The 25,858-nt window shown below is 44.5% G+C and overlaps 2 protein-coding genes and 1 long non-coding RNA gene across 10 annotated transcripts in view; 2 read left to right on the top strand and 1 right to left on the bottom strand.

Annotated features, from left to right (window-relative positions):
- LOC135095001 (ankyrin-2-like) overlaps nt 1-25,858 on the top strand; it is a 195,925-nt gene that overhangs the window by 16,752 nt on the left and 153,315 nt on the right. For 3 of the 8 annotated variants that reach the window (XM_063995588.1, XM_063995582.1, XM_063995584.1), the window contains exon 2: nt 5,005-5,069. The exons of the other annotated variants lie outside the window; for them this stretch is intronic. The gene's annotated coding sequence lies outside the window, so the exon portion shown is untranslated. The remainder of the gene's footprint in view (nt 1-5,004; nt 5,070-25,858) is intronic. 8 annotated transcript variants of the gene reach the window in all.
- Nucleotides 5,315-24,519, bottom strand: LOC135095005 (uncharacterized). Its single transcript, XR_010264020.1, has 2 exons — nt 23,503-24,519; nt 5,315-7,313 (listed from the first exon to the last, which is right to left on the bottom strand). It is a non-coding gene; the product is annotated as an uncharacterized LOC135095005 (long non-coding RNA).
- Nucleotides 11,046-14,533, top strand: LOC135095004 (uncharacterized). Its single transcript, XM_063995597.1, has 3 exons — nt 11,046-11,185; nt 11,277-11,624; nt 11,742-14,533. The coding sequence occupies exons 2-3, from the start codon at nt 11,331-11,333 to the stop codon at nt 12,093-12,095; spliced, it is 648 nt and encodes a 215-aa protein (XP_063851667.1). The 5' UTR covers nt 11,046-11,185; nt 11,277-11,330; the 3' UTR covers nt 12,096-14,533.

Consider the following 25,858-nt stretch of genomic DNA (forward strand, 5'->3'; position numbering starts at 1 on the left):
GTAGTAGGCACCTGCTGAAACGATAATTATTACTCCCAATGAGGTCTAAAGCACTGGATCAAGGAGTGCAGTGAACTTATTAAACCCAGCTATGACCTCACTGAACGTTTCCCTTTGTGTCTCACAATACAAAGGGCCAGTCACAGCCTGCCCTCTAAAGACAACCCTCTTCCTTCACACAAAACTACAAGCACCTAATTACTCGTACACACACACCCCTCACTCAAAATTCAAAATCATCATGATGACTCCTACGCCAGTCTCGGAGTCCCCATCTGGGAAGGGAAAAACAAATGTCCCAAGGTCGGACTGTTCTGGTATCGACCCTAAGTGTCTTGACACTTTTCTCTTCATTAACTTCTGCAACATTCGCGGTCTTAGATCTAATTTTCAATCTGTAGAACACCACCTCTCCTCTACTAAACCTCATCTTTTCCTCACTGAAACACAGATGTCTGAGGCAACACACAGTAGCCCCTTTTCTGTTCCCTCCTACTTTCTCTATCCTCATTTTCGATCCAAAGCTGGATGCTGCGTTTATGTGCGCAATGACTTAACCTGCTCTCGTGCCCACGCTCTTGAATCTTCCGAGTTTTCCACCATCTGGCTACGACTACAGAGTCACTCTCAAACTAAATTTATTTGCTCTGTATACTCTCATACTTGTATACCCAACTCATTTGACTAAGAAATTTTTTAATTACTTAACTTCCAAAGTGGGGCACATTCTCACTCTTCCTTTTTGGTGAGATCTCCATTCCTGGAGACTTCAATGTTCACCACCAACTTTGGCTTTCCTCTCCCTTCACTGACCATCCTGGTGAACTAGCGTTCAACTTTGCTATCCTCCACGACCTAGAGAAATTAGTGCAACACCCAACCAACACCCAAAATAAGTGAACATAACTTCTCTTTATTATACTTAAATATTCGCAGTGCACAAAAAAATAAATAAAATAAATAAATAAATAGAAAAATAAATAAACAAAATATGATAAAATAAATAAAAAAAAAAATATAACATGTACAAAATTTTAAAATTAACTTTGATGTTATTGGTCTCAGTGAAACATGGCTTAATGAAGCAAATACCAATCTGTATAACATGGAAGGCTATGTACAGAGGGATCTATACAGAAAAGAGAGGAGAGGTGGTGTTTCGTTATATGTTAAAGAAGATATAGTGTTTAATGATAGAGGTGACTTAATCAGTAATAATAACGCAGAATCATTATTAATAAAACTGAACAGTTCAGAACTACAAGGCAAAAAACAAAACAAAACAAAACAAAACAAAACAAAACAAAACAAAACAATAATTGGAGTTGTCTATACCCCTCACCAACTGATCCCTTTCTTGAGTGCATGAATGAAATTTTAAATATGGTGAATAAAGAACAAAAGGAGATATATATTATGGGAGACTTTAACTTAGATTTGCTTCGAGATAAAAGACATCTCCCAATGTCAAACTTCATAAATACTTTGGTAAGCTCCTCCTTTTTACCATTAATTAATAAACCGACAAGAATTACTAGTACTTCAGCCACGCTTATTGACAATATATTTTGTAATAATGCTCACAGTAATAGTTTTGTAAATGGCGTGTTGTACACAGATATCTCAGATCACCTTCCTATATTTTGTATTAAGAAAACCTATAGTGAAAAAAGAAATAACAAGACTACAGCAAAGAGAATTTTTAATGAGTCTAGAATAAAGAAATTTTTTGAAATCTGTAATACTGTAAATTGGGATAATATTGTCCATACTATTGATTGCCAAGAAGCATTCACTGAATTCCATAATTCCATAATGAGTTTTCCTAATGTTATGAGGAGGCATTCCCAGTACTTACAATGAAAACAGGTTACAAGCACAGGAAGCCACGGTTAACGTCTGCCATGAAAGAGTCAATAACAACTAAAAATAAATTATAACAAGCTGCAATTAAAAAGATTGTCTTAAGAAAATATAAATAACTACAAACTATATAAAAGAAACGTTCAAAAGTTCATTCACCAAGTTGAACGTAGCTATTACGAGAAACTGTTGAAAGACAATATAAGAAACAAATAAATCTTGGAAAGTAATTATTATTATTATTATTTTTTTTTGAGGGGGCGCAGTGGGGGGGGGGGTTCGGCGGTGCACCATGAGTTGCCACCATCCCAATATAAGGAGGCTCTGGACCGAAGGAAACCCAGTTCCCCTTGAGAAGCTGCAGGCGAAACCGGTCGGGAATAAACTTAACTCCATACACTGTGTTTTCCCCCCACCCCTAACTTGTTTAAATGTCTGAACAATGAAATTATCAATAAAAAGGAGAAATCGACTCTGAAATCAAATAAAATTATAGTGAATGATAAAACAGACGAGAATCCTGAAATTATTGTTTATGCTTTTAACGATTACTTTGTAAATATTGGAAAGAATAGCAATGATTCTGTATCTGTTTGTAATCGACATTACTCCTCATATTTACCAGCGGTTTTACTCCTCATATTTACCAGCACCAAACCGCAACTCAGTGTTTTTGCAGCCTACGGACAACCATGACGTCACTAACGTAATAAAAATGCTAAAGAGAAAGAGCCCAGGATATGAAGACATAACAACTGATATCATTAAGAGATTTTCTTAAAGGCTCTGACACATATTATAAACCAGTCTTTTTTACAAGGTGTATTTCCTCAGGAAATAAAAACTGCTAAAGTTATTTCCATATAAAGGAGGTGACTGTACACTGATGAATAATTATCGACCAGTTTCCGTATTAAGTGTTTTCTCTACAATAATGGAACAAATTACGAACAAAAGACTACAAGAATTTATAAAATTACATAATCTTTTACATAAATATCAATTTGGTCTCAGAGCAGGACATGGAACGGACCTCCTTACAAATGGTGTTCCACAAGGGTCGATTTTGGGACCGTTATTGTTTTTGATATAATATATTGACGACATTGCTAACATTTCAACGTTCTTGTTACAAATACTTTTTTTTTTTTTTTTTTTTTTTTTGCAGATAACACAAATTTATTTCTTAAAAGTTTCTAATATTGATCAAATGGTTACATTGATAAATTCAGAGCTGATAAAGTTGATGGATTGGATTCATGCAAATAAACTCTTATTGAATATTTCAAAAACCCCTTACATGATTTTTAAGAAGAGGTAAAATTGATAAAACTAATCCAATAAAGGTTTATATAGACCAGGTTAAATTAAAGAATGTTGATTCAACAAATGTTTTAGGAGTAATTATTGACAACAGACTGTCTTGGTCACACCATATTAATTACATAAAAAATAAAATTGCAAAAAAGTATTGGGATCTTGTGTCAGGAGATTTTTATACACCACAACTTTAGAAACACTATGCAAAAGTTTTATATATATCCTCCTATTGAGAGATATATCACCATCACTCGTGATGTTTGGGTCAGCCAGTACACAGCCTGAATTTTCTGATTTAACCATGTCCTTTTTCGGTCCTGTATGTGCTGTATTGTTCCTTGTCGTTCAAAGGCTGGCGCTGTTATCTGTAGCGCTAATGGAAGGAGAGCTGTCACAAGCCTATCGGTTGATCTAAGAGGCCCTGGGGCCATGTGTGTGCGTTTATGTGTGTGTGTGTGTGTGTGTGTGTGAGTTACCATCACTGCTCTCAGGGAGTATTCTTTTCCTTTATATGTATAGGATACAGAAGCTGTTATATTGTTGACTTGTTTTGCTCCCAGTGAATCCCTGAACCTTTAGGGTTCCTTTGCCTATCAATTTGATTTTCAATTTGGCTAATGAAGACTGTAGGATGAATGTTTCCCGTGATCACTGATCCAACAAGGTCCTTAATTTGGTAATCTTGCCTCCCTGTCCTCTTGTCATGGGGTGGGGTTTTTGATTGATGACTCTTCCTCTTTTGTGTTTTAATTAACATTTTTTCATTATATTTTGGGATATTTATTTCAAATTAGTATTGAATGACTTTTCCTTTGATTTAATTTATTGCTCACTTTAGTTTTGATTTAGTTGTTGTTAATAGATATAGAAAAAAAAAAAAAAAAAAAAGATTAGCTGCCACCAGTCATGGTTTGTGCCCAATAATTTTGATCTTGCTTTATATGGTAGCGTTTTAACCGGAGGTCTATAAGGCACTGGAAAAAACTCCATGACAACCAGATTAAGTTTTATTGATGTTAGCCTCTAAAAAACAAATAGTTTTCAAATTATTTTTGTGATGAATGTGCTTGAGTGTGTTTGAGAAGTAGAACCTCTTATACCAGGGACTATGATAGCTGATCAGTTCATAATAATAATAAATAATAATAATAATAATAATAATAATAATAATAATAATGATAATAATGTATCAGTCTCAACAATTACTCTATATATATATTTCACTATTTCTTATATTCATCCTACACGTGTACCATGGGCAGCCAGTCCTTTCTCCACTTCTCAAGGGAATTTCACACCTACTTCCATTCCTTGACAACACCTCCGTACATATGTCTTCCTTCCTGGTCATTTCTCCTCCTTGTCTATCTCAATTTCACGCCCACTTCCAGTCCTTAGGGATAACTATCTGCGATCCACTTAGCTCAGATAAATACAGCCCGCATGGTAGCGAGCTCTCAGTTCCAGTTCAGTCCAGAGAGAATTTAGTCCCAGTCAGAGTCGGAGTTAGTCAGTCATCCAGTCACGAGCAGTCAGTCTTGGTCTCTCACTCAGTTCCGATCAGTCACAGTCAGTCTTGAGAGACGCTGCTCAGTCATCATCCATATCACTTCAGAGAGAGAGAGAGAGAGAGAGAGAGAGAGAGAGAGAGAGAGAGAGAGAGAGAGAGAGAGAGAGAACAATCAATCGTCGCGTTACAATTTCTTCTCGAGTCCAGTGTGTACAATCAGTCATTTATTAAATCAAGAACTCTCATCATCGTGTCTTTTATTCGTATATATCAACATATCAACCAACTACCCACGACTTCCATGCTTCCAGAATCACCGCCTCACTCCGGTCCTCCACGCTACCGACACACCAAGCATCATCAATCGACTGGACAAGTAACCATCATCAAATCTGATACAGTGGTGGTGCACAATCTAGAACAATAATAATAATTTAAATGAATATGTTATAACAAATAATTGGTGCCTAAGGGGTTTGTCTTAATTTTTGATAGAAAATGTCCTAACTGTGTAGGTGTTACATTCAGTTGTGTATATATCACAGGTGTTTGACTATTTATTACCTTATCAAAGAACAATTTCCCTAATCTGTTTGCATTCTAAATTTTATCATCTCTCTCTCTCTCTCTCTCTCTCTCTCTCTCTCTCTCTCTCTCTCTCTCTCTCTCTCTCTCTCTCATAAAAAAAAAAAAAAAGAACTGGCAAAAGGAGTTTTACATGCTTCTCTCTGGACAACGATGTCAATTAGGCTCACACATATGATTAATACATACAGATACAAAAATGGTTATTTTCATATGAACCACTTTTAAACAATCCTGACGAACGTACCTGTGGACAACGATGTCAGTCAGGTTCTGACGCTGGAAATGTTGTTGATTGTCACCTTGACAAGTCGAGGTGATGTGGGCCTTGACGCCGGAAACTAGCACACAAGTTTTATAGCGGCCGCCTTACCCCCTAAAAAAACTAGTCCTCCGCCTGTACTAAAAGACATAATTTTGCAATATCCTTAATAGTTTAGACCCCCTCTACATTCATAAATCATTCTTGAACATTTTTGCTGATGGTCCCACGTACTCCTGGATTCTAATACTATTAATAATTTTTGGATCTAAGTATTAACAAAGAATTTCGCTAAAAATACATATTATCATCAGTTCTGGCATATTTTCTCTTAATCTACAAGGTTTTGTGATTGGGATTTTTCATGCGACTGGCCCAGGAGAATCCAGGAATATGGTTATTTTCCAGTCGCCTTGTAAACAAGGGATATTACTCCGCTCCATCCCCAAATATCAGCATTTAATTTAACGATTTGTAGCTTGCAATTTAATTTAATTTTCTTGTTCTAAAGTTTTACTGACTTCAAAAGTATACATCAAATTTTGTTTACATAACCAAGAAGAAAATAAATTTTTTATATTCATGACCGTTCCTTTAGGCTATATAATTTATTTCATGGGGTTGTTATTATTTGGATGGTATTGCTATTTTTTTTAATTGCTATTGTCTAATTGTCTCATGACTATGAGGAGTAACATTAGTAAGATAGTTCTTTCCCTGGAAGTTAAGGTTAATATACTTGCTTCTCTCGGCTTGGCTTTCACTCTGTTTTGTTGCTTGTTTTATTTTTTACACAGGGCATGGTAGTGTTTTTTTTTTCTCACAGAACTTGTAATTTTTAATGTTGGGGTTTGTACAGCCATTTCTACCGTGTCAAGGTTCTAAACATCCACTGCGTAACCTTAATTGCTGAGTTTACTTTTGAGTCAGAATTTAAATATTGGCGAAACTTAAACCATGAAAAATTTTTTGTTTCTGGCACAGTTCACATTTAAATTTAGGCTATTCCCTATTTTTACCGATATTGAAACTACTGTATGATGTTCTACTTTCTTCACAACAATAGATGGATTACTTTTTTGAGTAAATATTTCATTTCTCAATTTGAAGTTTCTTCTTTGTCCAATAGGTTTTCTTTCATCACCTTTTTTTATAATTTCTTTTATAGGGTCTGCAAGATAATTTATAAGGAATGTGGAACACATTTCTTCACTACTGATCTATATGGGCTTTCATATTTTGCTATAAATTGCTTAAGGCTAGTGATATCATGATTACATTTTTGGAGACTAGTTAGTTCGATCACCAGGGCATACTTGAGCCTATCTTCCCTGCCATAATTGTCATTTAGTTGGATGGCTGGTTCATAGGTTGAGGTTTCGAGTTTAAAACACGATACAAGTTGCGTTGCCTCTCCCTCCAGCTGGCCCATAAGGTAGAAGAGCTTCTGAATATATGTTAAATTTCTGTTTTGATGAATGAAACATTCATATATAACCCAGAATTCGACCCTGACTGACCTTTAATTTAGAAATGATCGCGTTTACTTCTTCATACATGTAATCCTCTACCATTTCTTCCTGTAAGCATGTTTGATGCATCTGTTCATGTATTGTTGATTTTTCTCTAGGATGTTTTGGATGATAGTCGATTTACCTTGCTTTCTATATCATGCGTGTTAGTGACATGAACAAACATTTCCAGATCCTTGGTGAGCGTGGTGATACTTGTCTTAAACCTTGCCCTGATTCTCTTGTTTCCTTATATCCTCCACTGAAAAAAAAAAAGAAAACTAAATAAAATCATGGGTGATATAAGAAAATGGATTTTTTTGGCTGTTATTATTATCGCGTAAAGTGCCGAAACCACCGCGCCTTTGTCAGACATATCACTTGAGCATATCAGTGTCTGCTTGCCGTTTCTGCGGTGCGTTAGCGGCAAAGCAGACAATAGAGATCTCGGACACGAACGGCACGGCACGACTGAAGTCACCAATGAGGATCCGGTTCGAAGGACCACTATCGCAAAACTGGCAAAGAAGGACAGTGTCAGGTTATAAATATCTACCTTGAGTTAGGTGGGCACACAAGTAGTTAAGTACCAATCAGCACAGGTCTGCGACTAAAAAGAGTACTTCGCTAGAGTCTGGGTGGAACGTCCTCCAAGATGGTAGAGTGTTGACGCAAACCGATTGCTGGCTGTAATCAAACTGGAATGAAAGAGCAGGTATGTTTTTCCAACTGCTGCCTGAATGTAACCTACTCCCGGTGTCGTGTCTGTGACTGTCCGGCTGTAGGGAGCGATCCAGGCTTTGTTTAAAAACAAAAGGTGGACGGCTACATACAGTAATCCGTGTACACAGCTGGTCGCTTATCAGTGGATGTCCGGCCAGTGTTTTGAAACACAGGGAGGCATATTGTTTATTTTTTTTCATAAGAAAACCGTTCATAAAATCCAATACACCGCTATATTTTGAAAGAAAAAAAAAAGAAAAGAAAAGTGTATATATATATCGTTATATTATTTAAGAAGTGTAGTCAGGAATCATTAAATTCTTTATCTTAGGTTATGCTTATCCTTTATGCAAAATTACATTACGTGAGTCTTTCAGTCTCCTGAGATTCCTTTTCTGGTTATCTGTTGTTTTGGATGCATGCCGTTCATTCAGTAACAAATGATGTACAGGGCCTATTTCATCCCTCAATTGGGCCAGTCTTCCCCATAAATCTTCAGCTATGTTGACACTCGGACTCCTAAATCTTCAGCTATGTTGACACTCGGACTCCTACAGGTAGCTTTATTTATCAATAAGTCTTTTATTAGTCTAGGTTCCAGAGCACTTTATAGCTTACAGACAGCATTATCCTATCCCCATTATTTCGCCATAGAGGCGCGCGGGAAGGGTATTCCCGCCGTAATGACATCAGAGGATGAAGCTCTGGCAAAGTGCTGAAAGAAAAGCGTGTGATTGGCCCATCCCTGGCTATATGAAAGCTCGCTCGTGATAGGTCGTGGCACGTGTGTAGACCTCCCCCCCAACCCCCGCCGCTCCCGCCCAACCCAGCTCGGGGTGATGGCGCATTCATTTTGTTGGCGGAAATCGACGTGATCGCATCTCGCAATGGTAAGTTCGATTTCCTGTTTTTCCTAGGATTGCCTACCTTGGTAGAGCCCCACGTGTTTGTTGGGGATCCGAAGGTCGAGTAGTGTAGGCTTAGGGCCTTCTCTTTTAGCTACTTATTATCTCGACCTTAGGATGTTGCTCCTCCTGACTGAATGTTTCTAAGGCGAAGGCGATGACTACCAGCTCCACGTGGCTGTTTTCTCGGGAGTGGGGTAATTTTCCGTTGCTTTTGTTTGTTTCTTTTATGTGTTGTTTTCGTCAGTTGTGTTACATCTGACGAAGGGTAATTACCAAGGAAAAGGAATGAATCTACGTTCTCGGCTATTAGAGGATTGTTCCGTGCAGGAATCCCCCCTAGTAATCCGAGTGTCCCCCTGAACACGTGTTAGGTGGGTGGCGGTGGCCGGTCTCCGAGCTGTGTGTGGGGCGTGCTCGGTGACGTGTACCGGGTCCTGCTTGCGAGGACCCGCTGGCTGCTCACGCTCGAGCCTCTGTCGGTACGGGCTTCGTCGAGGGTCATCACCCTTCCCTGTTGAGATGACGGGGGTGTACACCTGCCCTGCGGTCCCATCGTGGCTCCCCGTTGGGGGCCACGGTCTGGTCTGTAGCAGTAGTATTCGCTTCTGGCGAGAAGGCATCTACATTCTTGGCTACTAGGGGGTTGTTCCGTGCAGGAATCCCCCCTAGTACTCCGAGCGCTCCCCCCTGACCACGCGTTAGATGGGTGGCTTTGGCGGGCCTCCGAGCTGTGCGTGGGGCGCGCTGGGTGACCGGGTACCGGGTCCCTGTTGGCGGGATCCTAGTGGGGTACGACCCCACCGCCTGCCAGGTGTGCTGTATGTGGCTAGGGGAGTTCAGGCGTTTTCCCCCAGGTACTCGTTCAGCCCCCCCCTCCCTTGGTGGCCCTTAGGGATGTGTGGGCGAGGATTAGAAGAGTTGCCTCTAAGCGCGGTGATGCCTCGGTACACTGGGAAGACACCGCGCTGGCTGCTGAATTAGGGCTGTCTCGCACGAGGACGACCTCAACTGGCACGACGGCTTCGGGGAAGGATACCCGCCCCAGTACCTCGTGGAGCCCTCTCTGAAGCCTCACGGGAGGGCGCCCCTTCGCTGAATCAGAGCAGCCCCTCTCCTTCCCCTTTCCTAGTCGTGGGGGTTCCCCTACGGGATCCTCCCATCGTAGGAGGAGCTCTTCTGCGGTGGACAGGCGTAGTAGGACTCCTCGGAGCCCTAGACATCACCGCAAGAGACGGAATGGCAGGGATAGGTCTAGGGTGAAGAGGTCACGCCGCACGAGGTCGGACTCTCGGTCCTCGTCGGCTTACTCTCTTTCTTCACCTTCAGCGTCCCCCTCTCCCTCTCCCCCTAGGCGTAGACGCCACCGCTCTCGGCGCTCCGGCCCCTCCAGGAGAGGTCACGTCTCGGGAGGCGGTGCGAGACCTGACCTTGAATCTGAAATGAGAGCGGAAGTTAAGGATGCTCCACTTTCACTACTTCCTGAGTTTAAGGCCTCCTTGGCCCCTCAGGCTCTCCCTCACCTGCACTTCCCTCTGTACCCCTCCAAGGTAATGCCTCTCCGGTTGTAGTGTCCTCGACTCCATCTCAGTTAGAGCCGGAGCCGAGGCCAGGCTGGAGTGGTGAACCCTTGGAAAGGGATGCCTTCTCCTCCCGCGGGGCCTCACCCCTACCCCCGCTCCTGGCACCTTGGGAGCACATTCCTCTGCAGGAAGAGGAGGGAGACGCAAACCTGGTGCCTTATCACTGGACGGTACTGCCACTGTCCTGTTGTCACCAATTTGAACAGGGTAAGATCGTGGCTTTCTCTCCTGACCTGCTGTCCCTGTCAGGGTGGAGAAGGGACGATGTGCAAATCAAGTTTGCTACGAGGAATGAGGGGGTCACTATCTTCAAATATCGCCTGAAGCCTTGGTTAACGTCACCGACCCCGTCAGCCATGAAAATCTCCCGAACCCGTCAGAAGTCGCTGGACGTAGCATCCATGCTGGAGAAGGCAGTGGACCATGGAAGGAGCTCCGCACGCCGTCCCCAGGCTAGCGAGGATGCTATGGAAGGGAGGGGTGACGCCTACGCTGCCATACCAAGTCCGTGAACCGGACCAGAGGCTGGCAGCGACGGAGGCCCAGGCAGAAGTTGACTTCGCCTACAGGCTTTCTACAGTCGGCCTGGTCTCGGTCGTGAGAGATGGTCTGACGTCACTGGCCGACAATTTTCACTCTGCCTCTCCTCATCAACTAAGTGACATCCTCAAAATGATGGCAGCCGTGGCGGAGGGCACGGCCGGCATGATGGCGTTCGACCTCCCGCACCTCGCCTGTACCCTGGCCGAGGCGCGGACGGAAGCCAGGAAGTTGGCGGCGAAAGGCGTCCCGGATGCGACCAAGCGCGGGGTCCTTAGAGCGGAACCCCTTTCTTCTGGTCTATTCGACGCTGAGGCCACGGACAAGGTCTTCGCCAGTGTCCCAACCATCATCCAGCTACCCCCTCCACCACCCCAGTACAAGTAAGTCTTCCTTCCTACACGTACTGGTACATAGGTATACTCCACCTTCCCGGTAACCAGCCACTCAGGGTCGCCTTCTGTTCGTCCACAGGCCGCGACCGGTTCCTTCGTCCTCATAGGGTAAGCAGGACTGGAGGCACCAACCATGGGGCAAGGGTGCGACCCAGCTCCCCGCGGCCAGCGGGCAGCCGGGGCCCCACTTCCCGCCCAGGAGGCAGCATCAGCAACCGCGGAGGGAGAGACTTGCGGCCGCTCCCAGCTGGTCTTCCACCGCTCCCCCCTCGTCAAGGAGGTCAGCATCAACAAGGGAGACCTTGGCCTCCCAGGAAATGATTACGCACACGGCTGCCTACTCGGCTGGGGTCACGCATGGGCTCAGCAGGGATGGGCGGCCTGCGTGATCAGGAAAGGCCTCACCTGGCTTTGGACTACACTTCCGGTGACTAACTACTTCTATATTTTGTATATTGCAAAATCTTTGATTAATTACAAAATGGTGGACATACCCCTGCAGCTCAGGGACTGAGACTCACCAAGTTACCTCCTCTACTTCCAGCCTGTCCAACGACCACTCCCCAACTCCAGGACGTCTCCTGTGATCCGGGAATACATACGTCCAAGAGATGTTGGCGAAAGGCGTGGTGGAACCAGCGACAGGAAAGGTGCTCCCAGTCCCCAAGAAGGACTCGAGTCGGGTAAGATTAGTCTTGGACCTGAGCGCACTGAACAAGTTCTTGAAACCCCAGCGTTTCAAGATGGTTACAGTGGCCCAAGTTCAGATGACAATCCAAAAGGGCGACTGGCTAGCATCTTTGGATCTCAAAGATGCCTACTGGCACGTCCCGATCCACACAAGGTTTCACCGCTTCCTGGCGTTCCAGGTGGGATCGGACACATACCAGTTCACTAAGCTCCCTTTCGGACTCTCTCTCGCCCCGAGGGTCTTCTCAAAGCTCGGGAGGGTAGTCGCCTCGGTCCTGGCAGGGGCAGGGGTGTCTGTCCTCATGTACCTAGACGACTGGCTGCTGTACTCGCCCGCCTGGGAGGGTAATGGGGGAAATGGGATTCGTTATAAACGAGCCCAAGTCCTCCTTCACCCCTTCGCAGCAGCTAAAGTGGCTGGGGATCATGTGGGACACGTCAACCGCGACCCTCTCTCTGGTCACAGACAACGCCCTTAAGACTTGCAAACAAGTACGCAGGGCGTACTTCTTGACCACCTTCCCAAGAAGATAATGGGAGTCCCTCCTCGGTACCCTTAACTTCGCGGCCCCGGCCGCAGGGCCATCTCAAGCACCGCCGGCTGACCAGGGAGGTAAACCTCGCCGTGCCCATCTTCCCGAGGGACCTGCAACGCAACATCACAAGCCACCTACACAAACTTCTTCGACCCTGGCTGAGGAAGGGCGCCCTGGAGAAGTTAGTTCCCTGGCTACCCCCCGCGCCCACCTTGACAGTGACATTAGACACGTCCGACGTAGGCTGGGGCTATGAGTCGGACCAGGGTCATCAGGTGTATGGAAGGTGGGAGGACGGAATGCGTGAGTCCCACATCAACCTGAGAGAGCTGTGGATGGCCAAGGAATGGCTACTTCGGCACCCTCACATCAGGAATACAGCCATCAGGTTCGATATGGATAACACAGCAGCGGTGCAGTGCATTGCCAGGCAAGGCACGGCGAGGTCATCAGCGCTCCTAAAATTAACGGAGGAGATCTTCGCTCGCGCCTCCAAGAGGAACATCCACCTGTCAGCGAGGCACGTGAGGGGGGGTAAACAACACCCGGACGGACGCACTCTTACGCTTCAAGAGGACGTCCGTACAGTGGACTAAGACTATAGGTGTTCAAGTCCCTGACGGAGAGATACAGCACACTAGAAGTGGACCTCTTCGCCTCCCGGGACACGGCCCTCCTACCACTGTTCCTCTCGTTCTCCCAGAGGACCCAGGCGGGCGGTCCGGACACCTTCACGGAGGACTGGAACAGGTGGAACTACATCTACCTCTTCCCACCCCCTGGAACCAAGATCCTCTTCCGAGTTGTACAGGCCCTGCGAGGCTACTCGGGGTAGGTCCTCCTAGAGGCACCTTTGTGGGAAGCACAACCCTGTTGCTCCCAGCTCAGGACCTGGTGCCCCAACCCGCTACTCCTGGGGTCAGTCTGCCTAGTGGACAACGACACCTCCCCACTCCAATCGTCACTGAAGTTACACACCTGGAGTTTCTTAAAGTAGGACTGGCGGGGCGGTTCCCCCCTCAGCAGTACAGACCATGCTGAAGGCCCACCGGCCGTCTTCCATCAAGCAGTACGAGTCCTGCTGGGGCAGGTGTCGGAAAGAGTAGTAATGGACTTCCTAGCGTGGCTGGGGACCGCCACCAACAGGGCCCCGGCTACGATAGCGGCTCACCATGCGGCCCTGGCAGACCCGCTTAAGTTTACGCTGAATATCTCCCTGCTGGAACTGCTACACAGGGGCATCAGGGCGTCCAGACCTTCATCAAGACGCCCAGTGGTAGAGTGGTCGCTACACAAGGTCCTGAAGTACCTCACTTTCGAGGGCGGCCCCCCAAATCAAGATCAACAACTGCAGAGGACCGCGACCACGTGATAGCTCTAGCGTCAGGATACAGGGCCTCCCAGCTGGCCGCCCTAATGAGGCACGAGGCATTCTCCAAGTGTGCTCCGGACACAGGACTTCCCTCACCCTCACACCCTCACCCTCGTTCCTGGTTAAGAATGAATCACCGGACGATCTCATCGCGCCGCTCAAGACTCCGTCCTTCCTAGAATCGGGACGGCCCCATCCCCTGTGCCCTGTTCACACTTTCAGGGACTTCGTCGCCGTGACCCCGGGGGCGTCACCAGACCACTTGCTCTGCAACCCCAGGTCACTTAAGCCACTGTCACCGAGGTCTCTGGCGAGACTTCTCTACAAAGTAATAGAATTGGCAGACCCGGGCAGGGATCCCAGGGCACATTCTATCAGGGGTATGGCGGCTTCCCTGGCCTTCCTGCGTACACATTCAGTACAGAGTGTGCAGGACTTGGGGGGCTGGGCGTCTGCCTCTTCGTTCAGGAACAGGTACCTCCTACACTCGGTGGTCCCCGTGCCATGCATCGCCACGGGTACTCAGGCCATCACCTTACTTCAGCCGCTTCAGGATTAAGGCGGAGCCTTAGGTAAAAAAGGAAGGGGGGGAGCTCACCGAGTGACCCGACCTTCGTCCTCACTTGGAGCTACCTCTGGGATGTACAGTGACATGACCTCTGGCTCTGCGAGCCAACCTTGTAAATTTCAGCTTTATTCACTGCTTACTGTTCTCCTTAGTCTGTGGCCTAAAATCACTTGGTATGAATAAAAGCGAGAATGCTATTCTCCTATCATTTTCCATTTATGGCGAACTTGGAGTTTCGGGTGATCGTCTCATCCTGGTCCTGATGTTACCCTCGGTCTCCCTAGTACCCTAACCTCCCGCGTACCTCATCGCATGCTAAGCTATAAAGTGCTCTGGAACCTAGACTAATAATATACTTTTTGTAGCGGTTAGTCCGCTAAATTAGTTTTATTAGTCTGGTTCCAGAGCACTTCAGACTTTCCGTCTCTCCTCCCTGGGTATAAGGGATACCGTTACTTCTCATTAGGAATGAATGCGCCGTTACCCCGAGCTGGGTTGGGCGGGAGCGGCGGGGATGGGGGGGGCGTGTCTACACATGTGCTACGACCTATCACGAGCGAACTTTCATATGGCCAGGGATGGGTCAATCACACGCTTCTCTTTCAGCACTTTGTCAGAGGTTCACCCTCTGATGTCATTACCATGGAAATACTCTTCCTGCGCGCCTCTATGGCGAAATAATGCGTGATGGGATAATGCTGTCTGTAAGCTATAAAGTGCTCTGGAACCAGACTAATAAAACTAATTTAGCGGACTAGCCACTACAAAAAGTATGTTTGTATACAATCGCAGTTCATGGGAGGACGCCTGCATGCAGCTGGACACTCACGGACACGACACTAGAATGTGAAGCAAAGTGGGAATGATTTTGTTTTAGAAGTCCGGATGCGCTAGAACCGAATCCTCATTGCCTCATCCACTCGATACGGTGGATTGTTATACTTTAATTTATTGTTCATCACCATTAATTTCCTTATTGGAAGAATAGTTCGGACACATGTTCGTTCATCCATCTTTCCTGTCTCAGTCACTCTTCAAATTGTCCACATTCCTTGAATATCAATGCAACGCCGATGTACATAGTGCATAATTGACAACCGCCACAATTGCCAGAAATATTCACAACAGCAGCCCGGATCGCCCAGGGACTGGATTCTTTTTAAACTATAGTTCTACATTTCATACTTTTCTTGTTTTCCCCTCTGTATTGGTATGTATGTATTAGTGGCGATGAGGCCAGTGGAGAGACATCAGCGGTGGCCTCGCACTGGGTAGCGAGAGGCCTGCGGTGGTAATCTGGGAACTTGGCATGGGTGCCCAGACCCAGGATACGGAACACAATTTCCGTCTTACCTGGTACCCATTCACTACTGGATGGACAGGGACGTGGGGTGTATAGGGAAAACGGCCCATACTTTTCTACTCCGCTCAGGATTCGAACTTGGTATGGTCATCGGGTTTATAATAATTTCTCAAGCAAATGTCATTCGGCAGAGTCGGCAGTGTGGCAACTCATTGATACTGGAGTTAATTAATGGACGCTGCAACATGAGAGAGGCATGAATCCCGCATATGAGAGAAGCCATCCGTGACATGCTGTAAGACTTTAAAATTTTACAATTTGCTCGCTCCATGAAGTCGTTAGAGGCCACAAGGTGTACCAAAGTGTAGGTCAACACACTGTATCCCAAGGATGTTCAGGTACAGGGTATTCAAACATGGGTACCCTGTAAGAGGGGTGACTTTTATGCCGCGAGCAAGAGGTATGCTTGGCAACGTGTTGTGTGTACGCTAGGGTGTTCAGCTTGGGCAGAATCATGCATCTTGAGCAACAATTGAGGCACTAAGCAGTTAGGTATAACTAGTTGTGGGATGATGTCACGTGAGGAAGAAAGAGGTGGCGCCTAACAAGCAGGCCATCCTGAAGGTGGAATTCATCAGCAGGGATGATAAATCACCATCATCCTATAACGCATCACTTCTCTGTGCTTTGGGCAGGACATCGTTGGTGATGGGTGGGGGAGATATTGATCTAGATAAAGCATCCGCCACAACATTTACACAACATTTAAAGATCCACGAAGGAATTCAATTATTGGTTTATGATCCTCAAGAATCACCAACCATCTCACGAGATGTCGTGTGAGGTTCTAACCTTTTGAATAAGTCTTTTCCTGTTTTAACAGTTAAAGACTTATTGAGATAACGAAAATGCCGCAAAGAGCATATGATTGCAAGGGTTTTTCAATCAGTGATCGAATAGCGTGACTCAGCGCCATTAAAGATACGACTTGCATATGCAATGGATCGATTTTTACCTCTGTCACTTTTCTGCATAAGTACAGCTCCCAGACCTGAACAAGAAGCATCAGGGGCGAGCAAAAAAGGCTTACTAAAATCAAGAAAAGCTAAAACAGGCGCCAAAGTGCGAACAGTTTTGAGCGTAGTGAAAGCGGTTTCTTGCTCAGCACCCCAGAAAAATGGAGCGTCTTTCTCAAGTAGGCGAAGCAAAGGAGCTGAGATCTGAGTGGGGTTTGGAAGCGGTTCGCCCGAGATCATTGATGGGCTAGACCACTTATGCAGGAATAAACTTCAGCCCCACCCTCCAATGTCCCGGTGGGCTTGGAGGGTCGCAACGGACCTCTCCATCCCCCGGACAGTCAAGAGGCGGAGCTAGGCCTTGGTGAGCTTAAGGCTTTTAAGAGCCATATAGGAAGCGGTGGCAATGATGCCGCGCCTATTCATGGTCAGGGTGGTGAACACGGGGATGCGCCCCGTCTTTTCCAGGACCCAGGTTCGGATTTCCCCGGTATCATAGTAGGACCGCTTCAGTCCATGGGCGTGGTCCAGTATGCCCGTTTCCAGGAGCAGAGTCGGAGACAATTTGTACATCTAGCACCACAGACTGCTGCTGGTCCCATACTATGATATCGGGTCTCCTCAACCTTGCTGAGGTCCGGATTGAAGGCTCCTGAAGAACTTGGTAGTTTTTTGAGAGCTAGTAGGGAGAGGACTCGGTCATGACGGGTGGTCCTCTCCGGAGATAGCCTTGGGCAGACCTGGAGTAGGTGGCCGAGACTCGGGCACACCGCATCCCACGTCACAAGAGGCATGGGCGTCAGGTCTTCCCCTAGAGGAGCGTAGCCTTGTGTTCACCACGCCAAGGCGGGTTTTGATTGCATTTATATATGTGGAGCCCCTTATAAGGTTCGTACCGTCATCCACCCACTCATGAATGGGCGGAGAGCGGTCCTCACCCGAGAGGCCCCTGCCGTCCGCCGTGGCATATAATTCCATCTTATGTCGCTCGGCCGCAGCCTCGCGAAGCTCCTTAGCTGTTGGGCTGGGGGTAAGGAGCAGTGCTTCAGCCACCCTCGCAACCCTTACATCAGAGCTCTCAGAGAGACGCTCCAGAGCACTCCTGTATAGGGCAGGCACAATGACCATAAAGTGGGGCACCCCAAGTCCCCCATAGCCAACCTATGCGTAGGCGGCGGCATTTGGGGTATCCCGAGGCAGATGGAGCGCCTTCTTAAGGGAAGTTCTTATTTCCAGGTCATATCTCTTTAATGTGCCTTTAGATGTATGGCCCAAAATCCTTGAATACTGATATTAAGGTATCAAAACGTTCTTAACGGCCCACAACTTCTGTTGGGGCTGAAGAGGGGCCCTCTGGAGCGCACCCAAGTCTCTGATAAGTGCTGCGAGGGCCCGCCTTGGCTCGGCGCGACCCATTGCCGGTCCCACTTCCAGACCAAGATATTTATAAGTTTCACCGGGCCTCATAGCTCGCAAACTCTTGCCCCCGGCATAAAAGGCGGTGGAGGAGTCAACCAGCCACCTCTTCCTCTTTCCGTCCTCAATGATATTAAAAGTTGCACATTTTTCGTGGCCTAATTCCAGTCCCACCGTCCCAGCCTCTATGACCAGCGTATCAATAGAGGTTTGAAAGCCTCGGGGGATGGAGGCTGTGAGTGCAACATCGTCTGCATAGGCGATATAACTGAGGGGAGTACCAGCCAGATGCGCCCCAACGTCTGCTGGTACTGAGTAGAGTGCCTAATCTAAAGTGATATTAAACAAATAGGGTGACAATGGGTCTCCCTGTAGCACTACCCTTTTTATGGCAAAAACATCCCCCATAATATTTGTGCTAGCCTTTTTATATAAGTTAGTAATTAGCTCAGTGAGTACAGGCGGAAAGCCCCATCTCTTAGTGGCGGCTACCAAAGAGGGGTGGCTCACTGAGTCAAAAGCTTTCTTAAAGTCACCAAATGCGACACAGAGGTTGGTGTTATCGGCCGCGGCGTTCTTTATGAGCTCTTGTACGAGGAGGATGTTGGCCGCCACACCCTCTTCAGGCGCAAAGCTTTTTTGCATTGCAGGCAAGGGCGCTGCTGCCATGAGCTCTCCTGCTATGATCTTATTAAAGAGCCTGAGCAATGTAGCTGTAATTGTGAGAGGGCTAAAATCACTTGGTTCTTTAGCATCAGGTCTCTTGGGAATAAACGTCGTCCTTCCCATAGCCCAACTCCTAGAGACATCTTTGAGGAGCAATAAGGTGTTCATGGCCCAACCTAGCTTCGAAGTGCCGAGGGGTCTGATCTCCTCTAGTCCCCTACCTTCCGGTCCGGGGGCCGTGGCTGCCTTAGTGGACTTAATGGCATGCCAAATTTCATTCTCATTTATCGGACTGGCGGTATTAAGGGTGGGGTTTATCGCAGTAGGTAACCGTGGCTCATCATTAGAAGCTCTACTAAAGAGGCCAGCCCAAAAGGCCTTCATATTGGGTGGAATAGTGGGTGGACCGTCAGGAATATCCGTAAGTATTTCCTTGACAGCCCGGCCTCTCTCTTTACGTCATAACCTATGAATTCTTGTAAAGTCGCGTCTAGCTTTTGCTTTCTTTGTTTGGCTCACCGGGCTGCCCACACCCTGTGGCTTTTAGGCATAAGCACGTGTGGGCACCATGTTTCTAATTGGTGCTCCACATCCCCTATGCAGGTAGGGACGGAAATGCCGAGGGAATATGAGAGATGCACGCAAGCGTGGATTTCCTCCTCAGACCTTATATGAGGAGGAGGTGACTGGGGACCACCGGAGGCAGAACTCCGAGATGTTATGGGAGAGGTCGAGCTTATGGGAAATGGCAAGTTAGGCGAGGTGGGACTCGAGGCCACCGGTGCTGAAATAGCCCTCTGAGACTCAAGGGATGCCTGACGCACCTGGGCCTTAAAGGTCTCCGCCCGACGTGCTCCCTTGATGGCTTCTAGCGGCCGGTGGGGGAGCACTTGATCCCTTTTGATTGATGTTACGGGCCCTCTGATATCTGGCCTCAAAGTCAGCCATCAACGCCAGCTCCTCGGGGTCCCACCTCACCTCTCGGAGCCCGGTGCTCAAAGACTCCTCCTCCGTGCCATGGAAGACCACGGGGTGCTGCGACCTCTCGTGAACCCTACGCCCACGAAAAGACGCAAAGCGCTGCTGGCATATCGGACAAGTGGGACTTTTGTTCCCTGCATTGGACGCTGCCATTGTGGAGGCTATAAATTGGCAACCGCAAGAACTTATATAATCGACTGGGCAGTGGACATTAGGAATACTCCCAGTGGAGGGAAAGTGTTAGCCACTATTTAATGATTCCAAGCCTTAATGAGTGTTGCCCGGCAGAAGGCCACGAGGAGGCCCTTTCCCTTTAACTATGATCAATGACTTAGAAGATGGCAAAGAACAGCTCGCAGAATCGACTTACGTATGCCAACTGCTACGGGATCCGATCATAGTTACTCCCGCCCAGTAAGGGAGTAAAGGGTCAAAGGATTGCGCAAAAAAGAAAAAAAAAGAAAAAGAACAAAAGGTCTGCAATATCCAGAAAGACCGAAAAATGAGTTTAGCTCAGTGACAGATGATTGGCGAAGAAAGCTTTTAACTGCAACAACTTTATCCTCTGAAGTGTGCGGACCAGCGGCATCTACAACATGACCCAGGAAGCTGAAGCGTTGAGAGCTTCAAGAGACAAACAAGAGAAAACGTCATTAAGTTTTGCAGTGTGTATCCATATCTTTAGAGACGACGACATCGTCTAAGTAAGGTAAGGCACCATCTCCCAAAAGACCGCGGAAAACTTGGTTAATAAACTGGAAGAAAATGGGGGAACTTGTGAATCATATGGGAAGACGAAGATACTGAAAATGACCTCTCACGTGCTAAAAGCCGTTAGTGGGCGCGATTCAGGTGACAAACGTACTTGCCAGAACTCTAAACATTAAATTCATTATTTTCGCATAGTGACTGCAGCAAATCCGTGAGGACAGGAAGCGGGTAACACTGTGAATCAACACACCTAGCCTAAAATCAGTCTTTCCTCAGTATTAAAAAAATAAGGCTATTCCATGAGGACGTTGAGGGCTCAATAATGCCATCATCTAACATATCATTCAAATTCAGTAATTTATCAGCCATATGTGCATTCATTCTAGAATGTAGTTGTCTGTATAAAGAATAGCGTTACATGGCTGGGTCCATTAAATGAAAAGAATGTTGACAAGCCACTTGTGATGAAATGAATAAGTAGAGCCCATGACTGACACGTTTAGTGTACACTACAGTAAAGTGTAATAATGACACAGTTAACAATAATAACATTGGCAATAATGATTATAATAATAATAGCAATAATAATAATAATAATCATAATAACAGTATTAATAATAATAATAATAATAATAATAATAATAATAATAATAATAATAATAATAATAAAGGTAATAATAATAATAATAATAATAATAATAATAATAATAATAATAATAATAATAATAACAATAATAATAATAATATAATGACTCACAGTACAAGAATAATAAAGTAAGCCTTAACAAGAACATAAGACGAAAGTAAAATAATTATAATTTGCTGTGTGACAGTAGTGTAAACCACTCTTCTTTCTGGTTGTCCGTCCTTCTATCTGTCTATCTGTTGGGCCTAACGTAGATCCTTGAGGAACACCTGCGACTAATTTTTCCAGTTGGGATGTTATATTGTTTATTACAGTACACTGAGTAGTTGATGCAAGCAGCTCCTAAACTATTCTAAACAAACATTTTTAATGCCATAATGCTGCAGCTTTCCCAGCAGTATGTTATGGTTTATGGTGTCAATTTATTTATTTATTTATTTTTTTCAAGAAATACGATAATGATAAATTCCCCATTTCCTTGAGCTTATAGCACTTGACTGAAATTGTGTGACAGATATTTTTTGGCGAAAAATTCTTTCTGAATCCGTATTGACAAGTGCTTAGTATTTCATTATATTCAAGTAAAGTTATGAGTCTATCGTACATTGCACGCTCAAAAAAGTTTACTTATAGATGCAAGTATAGATATGGGACGGTAATTTGAGATATCCCCTTGGATGTCCCCTTTCTATAATTGGATGTCACCTTTCTATAATTAATTTAAACTTATAATTGAAAGTAGCTAAAATTATACCTATTTAGGTATACTTTTAGCTAGTTTTGATTGATGCCTAGCTGGAAAGACTTATTTCGATGTAATTGGTGCAAAAAGGAGAAACGGTAAGCTTAATTACTTTGATGTGAATTTCGTGAAGTCCTCGGGAAGAGTCTTTATGGTTTTTATTATTGAAGCATTTTCTTCTGGCGAGGTATCTGCTGGCAAAAATGTCTAGATATTATTTAATAGATAACTTAAGAGTGACACATTACATGTGGGTAAGTCATTTGCTAACTTGCTTTCAGTATCTGGGAAGTAAGAGTTGACGCAATTGGTAATTTTGATGGATTCGGTGACTTTAGTATCGCTTATTGTTAAATCATATAATTCCTCATGGTGGTACTTTTCTATTTTCTGTTTAATATTTCATTAATTATTTTTCATTTCTATATCCTTTATTTCTAAACTCTTTATATTGTTTGCCTAAAGAAATCTTCTTGAGTGTTTTTTTTTTTTTTGTATTTGTGTCGTTCTTTAATGTGCGCGAACAACAAAACGGGTCACCCAAAGGTTATTTATCTGCTTTTCTTAATTACTGCAGTTTTGAGTAGAATGTTGTCATCTTTTATTTAGTTACACCACCAGTGAAATCATGAAAATTAGGTTGTCATCTATTCTGATATTTTGTGTTGCTCCCTGCATGTCTTGACAAATTTTGTCTTATCATAGTTGCGAAAAGTAAATTTAATTTCTTTTTTGAGTGGGGTCTGGGCTTTGCAAAGAATAAAACGGGCAAAGTGATCACTAATATTGGTAAGCAGTAAACCACCACCAGAAACTATGTCTAGATTGTTAACTCATATATGGTCAATTAAGACAGCACTTGTCAGCTTGGTGATACAGAGATACTGGTCGTAACTGGTAAGTTGATCAATGTAAAATTTTACGTATTTGTCAACTTTGCTTAATAAATCTATAGTGAAATTTCCGAAACAAAAAAATATGTTGCAGATATTTGAGTATATTCAAAGTATATATTCAAAAGTATGAATAAATGAGCAAATATCAGCATTTGGCCTCGTATAAATGACTCCAAAGTACATGTTCTTCTGCACGTAAGGCGCTTCAATAAATGATGATTCAATGACGTCATTTGCTAACACTTGCCTTCCGATATAATAAAGTATATCTTATTTTTAATATACATGTGGAAGTCTAGTTCCACAAAATGATAATATATCAACTATATATAATAGCACGTTACTATACCTGCATGCAGCAAAAAAAAAAAAAAAAAAAAAAAAATCCAGATAATTAGGGATATTGCAAATATTATACATTAGTAACAGAACACTTGGTGTCGTTTTTCATTAATTGAAATCACCTTGTTAGTAATACTGAGTGGAAGGAATGGAGACGTTAGAAAAGTTCAAATTAGGATCAATATGTTTCTAATCATGTGAATCAGTTCTACTGGATATAGCTTTTTGGCTGAGCTTGTTACATTCACCAAAAGTAGTAACTTCTGCTAAACTGTTGACACCAGGACTGAGTAATTCCAGTAATTCACTATCGTTTAAGTGAGAGAAAAAAAAAAAGAAAAAAAAATATTAAATGGAAAATTAATGAGAAAAAGCAACAGCAGTAGAATGTTCAAAGAAATAATCAACTAGTTATCTTACTTATTAGTCAATTTGCCATGTTTCGATCTGGTGTTTCTTATGGTTGGGGTCACGACACCACGCCTCCTGCCATACCAGCGTGGTGGGTAGGAGTGGCAGGAGCAGAGAGAGTAGGTGTAGTGACGGCAGCGACAGCAGAACCAGCAATGGCAGCAGCGGCAGGCCCCGTATGTGGCAGAAAAATAATCTTCTCTTTTGTCCTTACCTTCTTCAACGCAGCTAGTTGTTCCTTCCTTGCTTGCACCGAAGCCTCACACAAATCTTCAGAGAGGTATATATTGGTATTTTTAAGTCTTGTAGAGTTACGAAGGGCTTGTTGTCGATCAGCAAAATTGTTGAATTGGACGACAATCGTGCGGGGATGAGGTGTTTCGTGAGAGGAAATCCCTTTGAGCCCTCTCGAGCAGCGCAGATCCCATGTTGAGCTTGTCTCGAAGCACTCACTGAACCTTTTCCTGAGTTTCTTCCCAGGTTTCATTTGCCTTTTCTTCGAGACCGTCGAAGCGCAGGTTGTTCCACCTTGAATAATCTTGATAGTCCATGCGATCTTTTAATTTTCCAGCTTATCTGCCACATCGTCACTCCTGGATGCTCTTGTTTTCAAGATCTTCACTTCCTCTTCCAAAGCCTTGTTTTCTTGTTTGAGGTTGCCCGCGTTAATTCAAACGAGTGTGCCAGCTCCATGTTTCTTAATTCCTGTTGTCTCATACGATTGTTCAAATCATAAAACCTGTTTCCTCTTTGTAGGCTTTTTGCTGGACTTCTTACATTAGCTTGAATTCGTCAATAGTCATTATACAACGTAAGTCTTACTACGTAGGACGTAGAAGAACTTGGTGATGACTGAATGGAGTTAGTTGGTGGAGCGGAAGGCTCGACACTTCTGCTCTTTACCAAGGCTCAAGCAGTTCCTTTATCGTAGGAGTGGCCATATCACACATTGGCTGTGAGGCAGACGATATGGGGGAATGTACAGTACAGATGCACGTCTTTATAATACAAATTAAGGAATATGGAGCTGACACACTCGTTTGAATTAAATAAATAAATAAATAAATAAATAAATAAATAAATAAATAAATAAATAAATATATATATATATATATATATATATATATATATATATATATATATATATATATATATATATATATATATATATATATATATATATATATATATATATATTAGGCAGTAGACACCTGCCGAAACGATAATTACTCCCAGTGAGGTCTAAGGCACTGTTCAGAGGGTGCTGTGAACTTATCATTAAACCCAGCTGTGACCTCACTGAACGTTTCCCTTTGTGTCTCACAACACAAGGGGGGAGTCACAGCCTGCCCTCTAAAGACAACTCTCTTCCTCCACACAAAACTACAAGCACCTAATAACACAGACACCCTTCACTCAAAAATCTTAAAATCATCATGGCGACTCCTACACCAGCCTCGGAGTCCCCATCTGGGGAGGGGACCATAAATGTCCCCAGGTCGGACTGCCTTTCTGTCGACGACCCTAAGTGTCTTGACACCCCCCTCAACTTTTTCTTCATTAACTTCTGCAACATTCGCGGTCTAAGATCTAATTTTCAATCTGTAGAACACCACCTCTCCTCTTCTAAACCTCATCTTCTTTTCCTTACTGAAACTCAGGTGTCTGAGGCAACTGACAGTAGCCCCTTTTCTGTTCCCTCCTACTTTCTCTATCCTTATTTTCGATCCAAAGCTGGATGCTGCGTTTATGTGCGCAATGACTTAACCTGCTCTCGTGCCCACGCTCTTGAATCTTCCGAGTTTTTCCACCATCTGGCTACGACTACAGAGTCACTCTCATACTAAATTTATCTGTGCTGTATACCTCTCTCCTAACTCCTCTGACTATAAAAAATTCTTTAACTACTTAACTTCCAAAGTTGAGCACATTCTGACCCTCTTCCCTTTTGCAGAGATCTCCATTCTTGGAGATTTCAATGTTCACCACCAGCTTTGGCTTTCCTCTCCCTTCACTGACCATCCTGGTGAACTAGCCTACAACTTTGCTATCCTCCATGACCTAGACCAATTGGTGCAACACCCTACTCGTATTCCTGACCGTCTTGGAGATACGCCCAACATTCTTGACCTTTTCCTGACCTCTAATCCTTCTGCTTATGCTGTCACCCTTTCTTCTCCGTTGGGCTCCTCCGATCACAATCTCATATCTTTATCTTGTCCTATCACTCCAATCCCTCCTCAGGATCCCCTAAGCGAAGGTGCCTCTGGCGTTTTGCCTCTGCTAGTTGGGGGAACCTGAGGAGGTATTTTGCTGATTTTCCTTGGAATGACTACTGTTTCCGTGTCAGAGATCGGTCTTTGTG

This window comes from Scylla paramamosain, chromosome 47, assembly GCF_035594125.1.
Source record: "Scylla paramamosain isolate STU-SP2022 chromosome 47, ASM3559412v1, whole genome shotgun sequence".
NCBI lineage: Eukaryota > Metazoa > Arthropoda > Malacostraca > Decapoda > Portunidae > Scylla > Scylla paramamosain.